Consider the following 12,989-nt stretch of genomic DNA (forward strand, 5'->3'; position numbering starts at 1 on the left):
TTGTAGTTTTGGGTTTTTTTGTAAATTAGGGTATTTGTCAGGTGGAAAATGCAAAATCATCAGAATAAGCACTGTATAATAAAAACTCAACAAGATACAGTTTTTAAAAACTGTCGGGACGGAAACATGAACAGCCATCGACAAATCAAACACAACAACCCATAAGACAGCAGCCTTAAGTAAAAAAATGTGTGCAATGCATAGTGTGCTTGGTAAAAATCAACATAACCATCATACTAAAGACACACATCAACATAACATGAATCCATTAACGAGACAATTCAGTTCTTGGTAGCCAGGAGTTTAAAGGAGCAACAATCAACTCAAGAACAACCTGAAAAACCCAACAAACCTTGTTTAGCTTTTCGAATGGACTTTCAGATTCGTGGGTTTTTTTCTCTTCCAGATGTTGTATCACCTGCTTCTTACTTTTATCTTTGACATGGTCATAATGAAAGAAATCCCAAATAAGATTCTACTGCAGGGGTGGCCAACGTCGGTCCTCAAGAGCCACAATCCTGCAGGTTTTCCATGCATCCCTGCAACAACACACCTGACTCAAATTAAATGGACCCAACAGCCTATAAGGATCTGCACAATGACTCATTAGTTTGAGTCAGGTGTGTCGGTGCAGGGATGCATGGAAAACCTGCAGGATTGTGGCTCTCGAGGACCGACGTTGGCCATCCCTGCTTGACTGCTTTCTTCTAACTTTCTCCAAACATCACGCTAGCCGGCGCGGGTGGACACGCGGACAGGACATCACGGACCTTCAGGTGCCGTACGACGCAGACACCTGGCGTAAATCTGGCAGAGCGAAGTAAACAGATTTCATATCAAACCTGAGGGCTTGTGTTTCAGTTATCGTTTTTTAAACTCTTGTTTTTATGTTTATTTCAGTTAACAAGAATGTTTTTTTTATACTAGTTTTTGTTTTTTTTGCTTGTTTTCGTTAACTATAATAACCTTGATTGGATATTAAATTATCTTCTTAAAAAATCTAGTTAAGTTTAGGATGTTTACGTCACATAATAATAGTGTTTTCTCACAGCTGCAGGGTTTTGTTATAACATTCTTTGACAGAACAAGATTAAAAACACATTTTCTTTTCTGTTTGTTGCTCTGTCGCTGTAGTGATCCGCATTCACTTTTAAACTCAACAGTTTTTACTTTCAATCTTACCGGTTACTCTTGAGTGAAGCAGCAGTCTTTTACAGTTGAAAGCAACTAAACAGTAGAACAATCCCGATATTCCAGCCAATTCTATTCATATTGCAAGTCTTATTAATATAGCAAACTACACAAAGGCAAAAGTGTGTGCATGTAACACTGTGAATAAAATAAAAACATATTTCTTTTGAAGGACTAGTGCACCTGAAATTGTGTTTTTTGATCCGTAACCAACACAGTATTAATGGTGATGAAAACCACCTATACTGTTGATACAATTTGAGTTTTGTAAATTTATTTAAAAAAAAAAAAAAATCCGGATTTTCTGGATAAAAATGGCTCAAAATGCCCTCTAGAGGGTAAAACCAGGTTATGTTTTTCATGATGTAGAGCCGACTCTACGTCACGAGAACATTTTAAAAACCCCACAGCCCCTCCCTCAAGAGGCAAACAGATGGGTCCTCACCTTGCAGACATAGAAAGCCACACCCACCAACGCATATGAAGGGATGAGAAGTTGTACGTTGTAGATTTGCTAGTTTCAGACTTCTATTCTGCTGAAATATTCCTGCAGTGGGACGGATTTGTGCTTGTGTGTAAAAGTAACAGCGGACTTTATTCTTTACCTGCTGATCCTCATCTGATGACAGACAGCAGCTCAAATCGTAGCAGCAGCAACTTCCTGCAGCTGCCACAACCTGCCGCGAGTCTCCACAGCTGTCCAGAGCTGCTGGAGCTGCTGACAGGCAGCTAACAGCGCTAACGGCTCAGACTTATTCAGTTCAGGACCACCTGTTTATGTGTAGCTGAGGAGATTTGGGAGGGGAAAAGTCTTCTAAATCAAAACAAGAGCACCTTGCTGCAGACAGATCTGCAAGTGCATGTGCATTAGTAACGTCTGCTCGTACATGCACAATAGACAGATCCATCGCGTAAGTTACGCAACTTCACGGCATTTTGAACTAAAGCACGGATTAGAAACAAGCTATATTTAGTTGTCAGAATTATAGTTTAAAAGTCAAACGACTCTTTTAAGGGCTATATGACACTACAGTAGCTGAAACTAAGGAGTTAGTAATTATTACGTTTTGTTTTAAAAATCGTAGTTCTAAGTATGGGCCAGTACAAAGTTAATTCCATAAGTCTGAAAACTGCAAATTTTATGTGATGTTAAATAAAGTTTATCCATCAAATCACTTCTTACACAATGTGAGCAGGTCAGATATGTTGTTAAAATAAACATCTTTTATGTTTGGGGCCGAACTGACCAGCAATTTAAATCTACAAAGAAATGACTGTAAATTACACATTATCTAAGTTTACACAGATCAGCAGCAGAAACACACAGTTCAGAATCACTAAACCTTTATTTCCATGTGGTCATAACATTTCCAACATTCATAACAAACTGCATCAAACCCTAACACCATCTTTTAAAAGACCCCCCTCTAGCCATAGTAATTTATGCCTGATACTGACTTTGCCCATGGGCCATGAGGATGTTGATGATAATATAAAAAACAGATCAAATGATTCCAGAATAGTGAAAGATACATTGACATGTGCACTTTGTTATAAAGAATGGGATTTCATTCATATCAGTTATTTATTATTTATTATTAAAGCATTTATTATTAGCCGGAATCAACTTTGAAGGATAATCTCCTGCACTTTTTGAACATTTAACATCTTCAAGAAGTGTGGCTGGTGTAACATCCAGAGCATGTTCAGATCTAGTGGCAGACCCCAGCTAGTGACGTATTCTGTGGGACGGAAGTGTTAATAAAATAAAAATACATACAACGTGATGGATGTGTATGTTGTCTCCTTGATTCCCGTATGCTAACAAAATACTGCCAACAGAGCAGAGATAAAAACAATTAAATCAGAACATTGGAAAGAGCATGTTAGGACTGCAACGATTAGTCTGTGTTGTTGACAATAGTCAACAATAAAAATAGTCGACAACTAATTTACCTGTCTACTATTGTCGGCAAAGAAAAAAACAAACAAAAAAACTGAGTGAGACATGGTCTTCTTTTCTTATCTCTGCTGAGAGTTGCACATGCGCAATAAAGTCCACCAGAGGAAAAATATGGCGGCCGACCAGGGAATAGAACGGTGGCAGAGGACGTCAAAAGTCTGAAATAACTTCACGTTAAACTTACAAAATAAATTAAATACATGTGAGATTTGTAAAGCGGCCCTTGTGTACCACGGAAGTATGTCAGCAATGCTCGAACATTTAAAGAGGAGGCACGTCGGACTTACATGACAACCTTATGCAAGATTTCAAAGCTGAAAGTGAAATAAGACCCATTTAATAATTATGAGATACATAATCAGATTGGTCAACTAGTCGCGTTAATAGTCTGTGACTAATCGACCATCAGAATAGTCATTAGTTGCAGCCCTAGAGCATGTGCTCATTAGTAAATGCACCAGACATGAAAGTTTGGAGCATATTCAAGATGGTCAGGCGAGAGGCCTCTGTGGATTTTATATTAAATGACCCAATTATGTTGTTTTTTTTCCCCAACAGTGATTACCATACTAAAATTACAGATTACAAAACTGCAGATATTTCTAATAAACTTACCTAGGAAACACAATGCTTTTTTTTGTTTGTTTTTTTTATGATAATTGAGACGCCTCTCTAGTGTTTGGTTCACACGAGTCCTGAATTTGGGACACAGAAACCCAACTGAAAGTCCCGTAGCGTATGGTCCCTAGATTCCTTTTTAGAAATAATGATAGACGGATGCATCTGGAAGGCACTTTAGATTTTTCAGTATTATTTGGGGTCATTCTAGCTTGTTTTAAATGAGTGGTACAGCACCTGGAGATCTGCTTGTTATCTATTCATTATAACACACCTGCTTCAATTGATCTGCTTTTTTTTTATCAAGCAGCAAAACTTTGTTAAGAGCTTGATTAGGTAACTTAAGGAGATAGGTTGACTATGTGCAGGAGCAGCGTTCGTGAGCTAAGGGCGTTCGTGTACTGGGGTTGTATGTGCACCAGGTTGTGGTCTGACTGGCCCAGAGGGGGAAGGGCGGTGACTCTGTATGCTTCCTTGGTTGGTATACAGTAAGTCAAGTGTGCTGTTCTTCCTGGTGGGGCTCTTGAGAACCTGGTGAAAAGATGCCAGGGTGGAGTCCACATTGACATGGTTGAAGTCTCCATAAATTATTATGAGGCCTCATGGTGTTGCATCTGCAGCCGTGCTGTAAAGCTGTGTATCGGCGGCTGCTTTCGCCCTTGGAGGGATGTAAACACAGAGGTGATCACGTTACTAAACTCACTCGGTAGATAGAATGGCCCCATACTAACGGCTAGCAGTACGCAGCCATACTAAATACTAGGGCTGTCAAAAATAACATATTAATGGTGTTAATTAATTTATCTCTGTGGGGAATGTGTGAGTGTATTAACTCTCATGGTACTCCGTGAATTTTGACAGATGTCGGTGATCAGCTGATTGGCTTTTCTCTTTTGTTGTGTTTGTTTATGGTTTATGGAAACTAGTAGTTCATGGTTCACATCATGACATATTTACCCTAAAGTGTTGTTGTTAGCATGACCTTCACTAAATAAGTAGCTAACAACAGAAAGTAATTGTGGAAAGGAGTTCAACTATGCAGGGGCAGGTGTAGAAAAGTTCTGATGGGGCCCAAGCAGGAGCACTGACCCAGGGGCCACAAATTAGATCTTTTTTAGGTCTAGATTTTATGAAATATTGAACTGATTTTTACAACTAAAGTGATCACCCAATGTAAAATATTGAAGAAAAACTTGCCAATAATTGAGGACAGAGACTTTTCTTGTCTGATTCATGCCTTAGAGCCATGGTTTCCGATGCCGAGCCACTGCTACTTTGCTAATGTGTGCCTTCCATCCAAGTATGATTGTATCACCAAATGTATTCACATATTATATCAAATAGTTATGTTTGATATCTTTAGAAAATGTTTGAGAGGCATGCTAAAAGTTTGTCACTAGAAAAAAAAAATCAATATCTCTTCATATAAACAGTGAAAAGTGTTTTAGGTTTTGTTAATATTGATGTCATGATCTTAAGTGTGTTATCAGTTGTTAGTTGATGGTATTTGCCTTTAGTAGCTGAAAGTTATTGGTATCAGTTTAAAAAAATTGTTATCGTGTATCCCTACGTAACAATGTGGAAAAGTTTAAAGGGTATAAAAAGTTTTGCAAGGCACTGTAACTGATTTTGATTGTCTTTGATTGAATGGAGCCACCACCTCCTCCCTGAGTTGCCACTATACCATAGTGGAGGGGTTTGCGTGTCCTGACGATATTAAGAGCTGTGTTGTCTGGGGCTTTATGGCCCTGGTAGGGTCACCCACGGCAAACAGGTGTTTAGGGAAGGGACCTGATTAAGCGTGGCTCAAAGTACCCCTAAGACGACGACAAACCATGGACCCAGGTTTAACCTTGCCCGGATGTGGGCACGGAGGCAAGCTTTTGGTGGTTGGGTATTTGCCCATGGGGCCCAGTCGGGCTCAGGTTGACATGGGCCCCCCCTCCCATGGGCTCACCACCTGCAGGAGTGGCCATAAGGGTCGGGTGCAGTGTGAGCTGGGTGGTGGCCAAAGGCAGGGACCCTGGCGGTCTGATCCTCGGCTGCAGAAGCTAGCTCTAGGGACGTGGAATGTCACCTCTCTGGTGAGGAAAGAGCCTGAGCTGGTGCATGAGGCTAAGTGGTTCCAGCTAGATATAGTTGGACTCACCTCGACACACGGCTTGAGGTCTGGAACCACTGTCCTCGAGAAGGGGTGGACCCTTTTCCATTCTGGAGTTGCTCCCGGTGAGAGGTGCCGAGCAGGTGTGGGCATGCTCATTGCCCCCTGACTTGGCGCCTGTACGTTAAGGATTTACCCCGGTGGACGAAAGGGTAGCCTCCCTCCGCCTTCGGGTGGGGGGACGGGACCTGACTGTTGTTTGTGCTTATGCATCAAGCAGCATTTCAGAGTACCCACCCTTTTTGGAGTCCTTGGAAGGGATGTTGGAGAACATTCCTTCAGGGAACTCCCTGATTCTGCTGGGGGACTTCAATGCTCATGTGGGCAGTAACAGTGAGACCTGGAGGGCCTTGATTGGGAGGAATGGCCTCCCTGATCTGAATACGAGTGGTGATTTGTTATTGGACTTCTGTGCTTGTCATGGATTGTCCAAATTGACTGAGGTATTGTGCATGCATTTTGAAGGTGTGACTGTGAAGAGGCTCTGAGGGGATGAGGTGGGAAACTTTTTACTATGTTGTATTGAAATCCAGCTTTCTTTTTTTTTATTTCAGTGTTCCCTGCAGATGTGCAGCAACTCTTGGTGATTACAGAGGGTGTTTTCTGGAGTCTGGACAAGCAGGACCCAGAGGAACTATGGCCCAATCAGGATGGAGAGCACTTGATGATGGGCTGGTGGAGAGTGTCACCAGTCTACCAACGATGATGGCTCCTGTGAAGATTGAAGATGATGAAAAAGAACTTCAGCCTTGGTCATATTCAGCCCACCTTCATCAAACCCAAACTGAAGGTAACACAGAGGTAGAGGCTCCAACCAACAACCCAGATAAACAGATTAAAACAGAAACTGATGGAGAGGACTGTGGAGGACCAGAAATAACCAGTGACCCAGACCCGAACAGTCATTTACAACAACACAGTGACATAAAGCCTTCAAGCTCTTCTGAGATAAAACATTTGCCACATTTTGGACCTGAAATGAAAGATGAAGATAAAAGCTGGAATGACAACAGGGTACATGGTTCAGGTGTAAATAGTGATGTGGAACATAACACTGTCAAAACCTCCCTCAGCTGCTCTGAATGTGGTGAAGAGTTTCACTCTCAACGATCTCTCCAGAGACATTTAACAAAAAAGTCTTTGAGCTGCTTGAATAGTAAGAAATGTTTTAGAGTGACACAAAATAAAAATAACCAGAAAAGAGTCGACACAGAGAAGGAAACAATGCAATGTGATGTTTGTGGTAAAATTTTTAGTCAAAGATTAAATCTTAATAGACACATGAAAATCCACACGGGAGAAAAACCATTCAGCTGTGATGAATGTGGACATAGATTTAGTCAAAAGACATGCTTAAATAGACACATGAGAATCCACACAGGAGAAAAACCATTCAGTTGTGATGAATGTGGACAAAGATTTAGTCACAAGGCAAATTTAAACCTACACACGAGAATCCACACTGGAGAAAAACCATTCAGCTGTGATGAATGTGGACAAAGATTTAGTCTAAAGGGACACGTAAACATACACAAGAGAATCCACACACAAGACAAACCATTCAGCTGTGATGAATGTGGAAAAAGATTCAGTCAAAAGCCAAACTTAAACAGACACATGAGGGTCCACACAGGAGACAAACCATTCTGCTGTAATGAATGTGGACAAAGATTTAGTCGAAAGACAAGCTTAGACCAGCATATGACAATCCACACAGGAGAAAGACCATTCCGCTGTGAGGTTTGTGGTGAATTATTTAGGTGGCCTGACTCTTTAAAACGACACCTGCGTGTCCACACAAAATAGAAGAGGCATAGTTGCAGGATTTTGCTGCAAATTTGTAAACAATGTGTTGTTTGCAGTGCAGATATGTGCGGGTTAGAAGAACTTCAGGGGGTAGTCCATGGAGGTTGTTCAAGAAAGAAAAAAATTCAACTCAAACTAGAACCGTCTCCCAATTTATTCTCAACTTGTCAGGTCATGTTTGCAAATGAGAACTGGTTCTCAAACATTTTTACCTGGTTAAAAAAAGGTTAAATAAATAAAAATAAAATTAACGAACTTAGCACAGCCTTATGTAGCCCAGATTAATTTAAGACAGACTTCAAAAAAGTTCTCTTGCGATCTGTTTCTGTCTGATTCTACATGTAAGTGTTGGCCTCACACTATATTAAGGATCGATCGATATGGATTTTTAAGGCCAATACCTTTTTTTTCCATCAGCCTCAGCCAATGACTGATACGGCCTGCCATTTTTTTTTTCTTTTGAGCTGATATTTAGAGCGTTTGAACAAAAGCAACTTATAATTGTAGATAAATATCTACTGTTGAAGAACCACATTTTTACTTCTATTTATCGGTTTTAAAATTAACAGAAAAAAAAATTAGCAAAGAGAGGATAGACAGACTTTTTCTATGGGTCTAAATATTAATGGAAAATTATGTAAAAAATTCTCAGTTTTAAACTTAATGAGAAGAAAAATAGATAAAATACTGGAACTTTTAGTGTCATTATTTTGTATTTTGGAAAAATTAATAAAAAAAAACAAACAAACCTGCATTTGTTATTCTGTCTGTATTTAAAAACATTAGTTTAGCATTGTAGCCATGTATTAAGAGCCATTGTTGAAGGTCCAGAGAGCCACTTGCGGCCCTGGAGCCCCAGGTTACAGATCACTGGGGTGGTTCTTCAGCGTGACATTTAAAGGAGAGGATGTGGATCCACTCAACCAGGCTGAGCCCATATAACGGAGAGAAAATGGTTGAGCAGAGGAAGAGATGAGTTTATAAAAGAGAATGAACGAGTTGAAGGAGTGAGATCTTTTTAATCTTTTTCCAACTCTCACTTGCTGAAAGAGGCACAGTCTTTTCTACAGCTTTAGGTTACACTTGTTAAGAAGTTACCAGTATAGGTCAGGATTGCTTTTTTTTCTTGCAGCTTGCTTCATATTTTTCAATAAAAGATCTCAGAATTTTCTGAGGAAAAATCTGACTCACTCTCACCGAGTCCTGACTCATCCTTATAAAGGGTAAGATCGAAATGTAGATAGTAGAGCCTGACCGATTTGGATTTTTTTAGGCCGGTTCCGATATTTGGCAAAAGAAATTTCCGATTAATCTCCCAGCTAATTTTTAAAAAAATATGATGCCCTTTAATGTTAAATAACATCTTCTCTATGACTCATATGAACCAAATTAAAAACCAGACAGTTTTCTCAGATGTTAAAACATGCCATCTTTAAAGTGGAAATTAAACATGGAATTCTTTGTCACTGAAGCTGCTCAGATATACATGAAAAAACATCCAGCCAAAAATGGGTTTTTAAAAACAGTTAAAACCACAGATATGACAACTTTAATTTAGTAATTTTACCTAGCTAGCAAGGCAGCGATCAGCCATTTCGGTGTGACGTCACTGTCTACGTAAAGGGGTTGGTTGGCTGTTTGGCTACGAGAGGAATCTGTAACCAATACTTTGTGTGACTCGAGCAGTGGTGCGGAAAGAAGAGGAAGATGTGTAGCTCGTACTTGTCTTGGAGATGGAGTGGGTTGGCAGCACTGTAGGTGTGGCTGCTGTCTGGCAATGCCCACGATAGTGAAGTCTATCTGTTGTCAGGAGGCTGACCTGGAACATGTCATGCGTGGTGAATCATGCATGTTCACACATTTGGATTACCATGCCGGGAGGTGGACGTTTTGGAAGTTTGCCATACTGTCCCTGAAGGATGTCCGAGCAGAGATACTGGCGCTTCCGGTAAACAGCAGGTAACTTTTAGTCAAGCTAGCTGACGTTAGTAACAGCCAGTGGTTTAAAGTAAAATAAAATACTTAAATGCTATAGCAAGACAGGAATACGATGGAAAAGATGCAGTGTTTCCATTTGCACTTATCTGACAACAAATTTAATTTTATTTTCTCCCTGCTGAAACTACAAGCTAACTACTAGCTAAACATTAGCGTTAGCTAACAATGACATCAAGAACAAAGTCCAGGGGGGTTTTACCCTATAAATGAACCTTCTGAAAAGCAAAAAGCAATTAAAACTGTGTCTGTGTGTTATATATTCAAGATGCTGACATCAGGCCTGCCACCTTTACAATAATCCTTGGAGTGAGACTTGTTAGAACCAACCAAAACTTTGCTGCTTACACGGCAGGAAGACACAAGAATCATTTTGTCTCATTTTGTTCAGCTTTAATCACAAAATATAGCACTCATGAACAAAATGAAAAAGACGGTAAACAACTAGGCCTTCAAAGTAGCAACAGAAACGTCTAAATAAAACAGGAAACAACTCAACTACACAAAGGAAGTGACACTAAGACAAAACACTGGGAATTTCACAATAATTTTTCAAGATCTGTATCCCTATGGAGTTATTTTTGTGTTTTTATTAAATGCAAAAAAAATAGTGATCTGAGAGTGGAAAAATTATCTGAAAGGAAAAAAATATATTTGATATAAATATTTTTCACACTGATAGCAAAAAATAATAATATTTGAGACTAAAAAAGTTTTGAGATAAAGTATCTTGTTACAGCACATTTAAAAAATAATTTGACATTTTAAAAAATAATTTCCTAGAAAAAAAACTCTCAAAAGCCTTTCTTTACTCTCAAATATATATTTTTTTTGCTATCAGAGTGAAAACTTTTACTCTCCCAATTTTTTTTCTCTCTCAAAGCTTTTTTCTTCTCTCTCTCAAAACCAAAGTTTTTGCTATCGTTTCAAGATTTTGCTATCGAAGTGAAAATTGTGTCATGGGCGGGTCCATGTTACTATTGGTCATTCTCAACCGAACTGACAGCTGGGTGGCGATCATTTCTGCATACTGATTACGCCTTTCTCAAATAATATTCACGACTAACTCCTGCTATCCCTGCGCTGTGATCCACCATTGATTCACTGGGAGATGCAGACATGGTGAATATGCATTGATTTGTTGTTTTTGGCGGCGGAGACTCCAATATTTGGGTAAGATTATGACACAGCACACACAAAAGGCGTAATCAGTATGCAGAAATGATCGCCACCCAGCTGTCAGTTCGGTTGAGAATGACCAATAGTAACATTTATTTTTTAAATGTTCTGTAACAAGATACTTTATCTCAAAACTTTTTTTAGTCTCAAATATTATTATTTTTGCTATCAGTGTGAAAAATATTTATATCAAATATATTTTTTTCCTTTCAGATAATTTTTCCACTCTCAGATCACTATTTTTTTTTGCATTTAATAAAAACACAAAAATAACTCCATATATCCCTTGTTGGACTGGCTTGTGGCCTTTTTTGAGGCCTTGATTAACAGCTGATTGAGGTTGTGATAAGAAAATTAATACAGCACATGGACAATGGAGACATTGACATAGCTGTGTCATGCGTGCCTATGACAGATGTAAAAAGTAGTTCCTACTTATTTTGAAAGTTTAATTAGAGTAATGTTGGTATAGGAGGAATAGATATCCCTATTCCAACTTGTGCCTTCCACTCCATCAGGGCTGTTTTCCCGTCCTGGAATATCACGAATTTGAGTATGTTTATGATGATTTGTAAATATTGTGTGCCAGTGTTTTCTGTTAAATATTATTTAATGTAATATTTCACTGCACCAGTATTTTAATTGTCTAAATTATATGAAATCTACACAAGAGATTAATACTGTCTTAGACAAGGATTTACTCTAGGTGGGATTGAGAAAACTCAACTATTTAATATGTGACATTCCGACATACAGTGCCTGGAAGAAGTTTTCACAACCCTTGAACTTTTCCACATTGTCACGTTACGACCATAAACATAAATATATTTTATTGGAATTTTATGTGAAAGACCAACACAAAGTGGCACACAGTTCTGAAGTACAAAGAATATTGTACATGACTTTACATTTTTTTAAATAAATAACATTAGAATATATTTTAATGTTACATGTAAAGCAAATCTGATGATGTATGGTAACGTGATGTTCTTTCCATGCTTCCAAAGTGGGAGGTGTTACGGGGCTGTTAAGGATCCAAATCTGCTCAGATGCTTGGCAATAGACAACATTTTTCTGGTTTTTGCACACCTTTGTCCTGGGCCAGGGTGATTACAGTCTCAGTTTTCATGTCCTGTAATGTTTCCCTGATGGGTGTTGTCTTGCACCTGTTGAGCACCCCTCTCACAATGTCCTTCCTGAAGGTATAATCCTTGTCTACCTAAAGCCTGGTACACACATAACATTTTTTTTAAATCTTGTGAGATTTTTAATCTGGTCGAGACCTCACACGCGAAGATAAAAAAATCAGTTTTGACCGTACTGTGTGTGGTGTGCACCGAAAATGTAATCACGGAACAACACACACATGACGATGCTGTCCAGCAACTCATCTACAATCTAGTCCTCCGAGCCAGACAAACGTTGAAACGTAGAAGAAGAACCATAGCAACTACGGCAAAAAACGTAAAAGAAGAAACATAGCAACTACGGCAAAAAACGTAAAAGAAGAAACATAGCAACTACGGCAAAAAACATAAAAGAAGAAACATAGCAACTACGGCAAAAAACGTAAAAGAAGAAACATAGCAACTACGGCAAAAAACATAAAAGAAGAAACATAGCAACTACGGCAAAAAACATAAAAGAAGAACCATAGCAACTACGGCAAAAAACATAAAAGAAGAACCATAGCAACTACGGCAAAAAACGTAAAAGAAGAAACATAGCAACTACGGCAAAAAACATAAAAGAAGAACCATAGCAACTACGGCAAAAAACGTAAAAGAAGAACCATAGCAACTATGGCAAAAAACGTAAAAGAAGAAACATAGCAACTACGGCAAAAAACATAAAAGAAGAACCATAGCAACTACGGCAAAAAACGTAAAAGAAGAACCATAGCAACTACGGCAAAAAATGAAGAATAAGAAACATAGTAACAATCGGAAAACACAACACAGCATAGAAGGGGATATATAGGACGAGGGGATGATGGTGGTCTTGGGACTGTTGTTAACAGAAAAGCCAGAACTGAAAAAAATAACAGACTGGAGACGGTGTGAACTCGGACATTGT

The 12,989-nt window shown here is 39.0% G+C and overlaps 1 protein-coding gene across 1 annotated transcript; it reads left to right on the plus strand.

Moving 5' to 3' along the window:
* Positions 1-748: 748 nt before the first annotated feature.
* On the plus strand, positions 749-7,903 carry LOC121641305 (gastrula zinc finger protein XlCGF8.2DB-like). Its single transcript, XM_041987377.1, has 2 exons — positions 749-820; positions 6,488-7,903. Exon 2 carries the CDS (start codon positions 6,570-6,572, stop codon positions 7,737-7,739), a length of 1,170 nt encoding a protein of 389 aa, XP_041843311.1. The 5' UTR covers positions 749-820; positions 6,488-6,569; the 3' UTR covers positions 7,740-7,903.
* Positions 7,904-12,989: the final 5,086 nt, after the last annotated feature.

This window comes from Melanotaenia boesemani, chromosome 6 (genome assembly GCF_017639745.1).
Source record: "Melanotaenia boesemani isolate fMelBoe1 chromosome 6, fMelBoe1.pri, whole genome shotgun sequence".
NCBI classification, from domain to species: Eukaryota; Metazoa; Chordata; class Actinopteri; order Atheriniformes; family Melanotaeniidae; genus Melanotaenia; species Melanotaenia boesemani.

What these genes read in the sequence shown, in the direction of transcription:
- LOC121641305 (XM_041987377.1), top strand. Translation starts at nt 6,570, where the DNA reads ATGGCCCAATCAGGATGGAGAGCACTTGATGATGGGCTGGTGGAGAGT.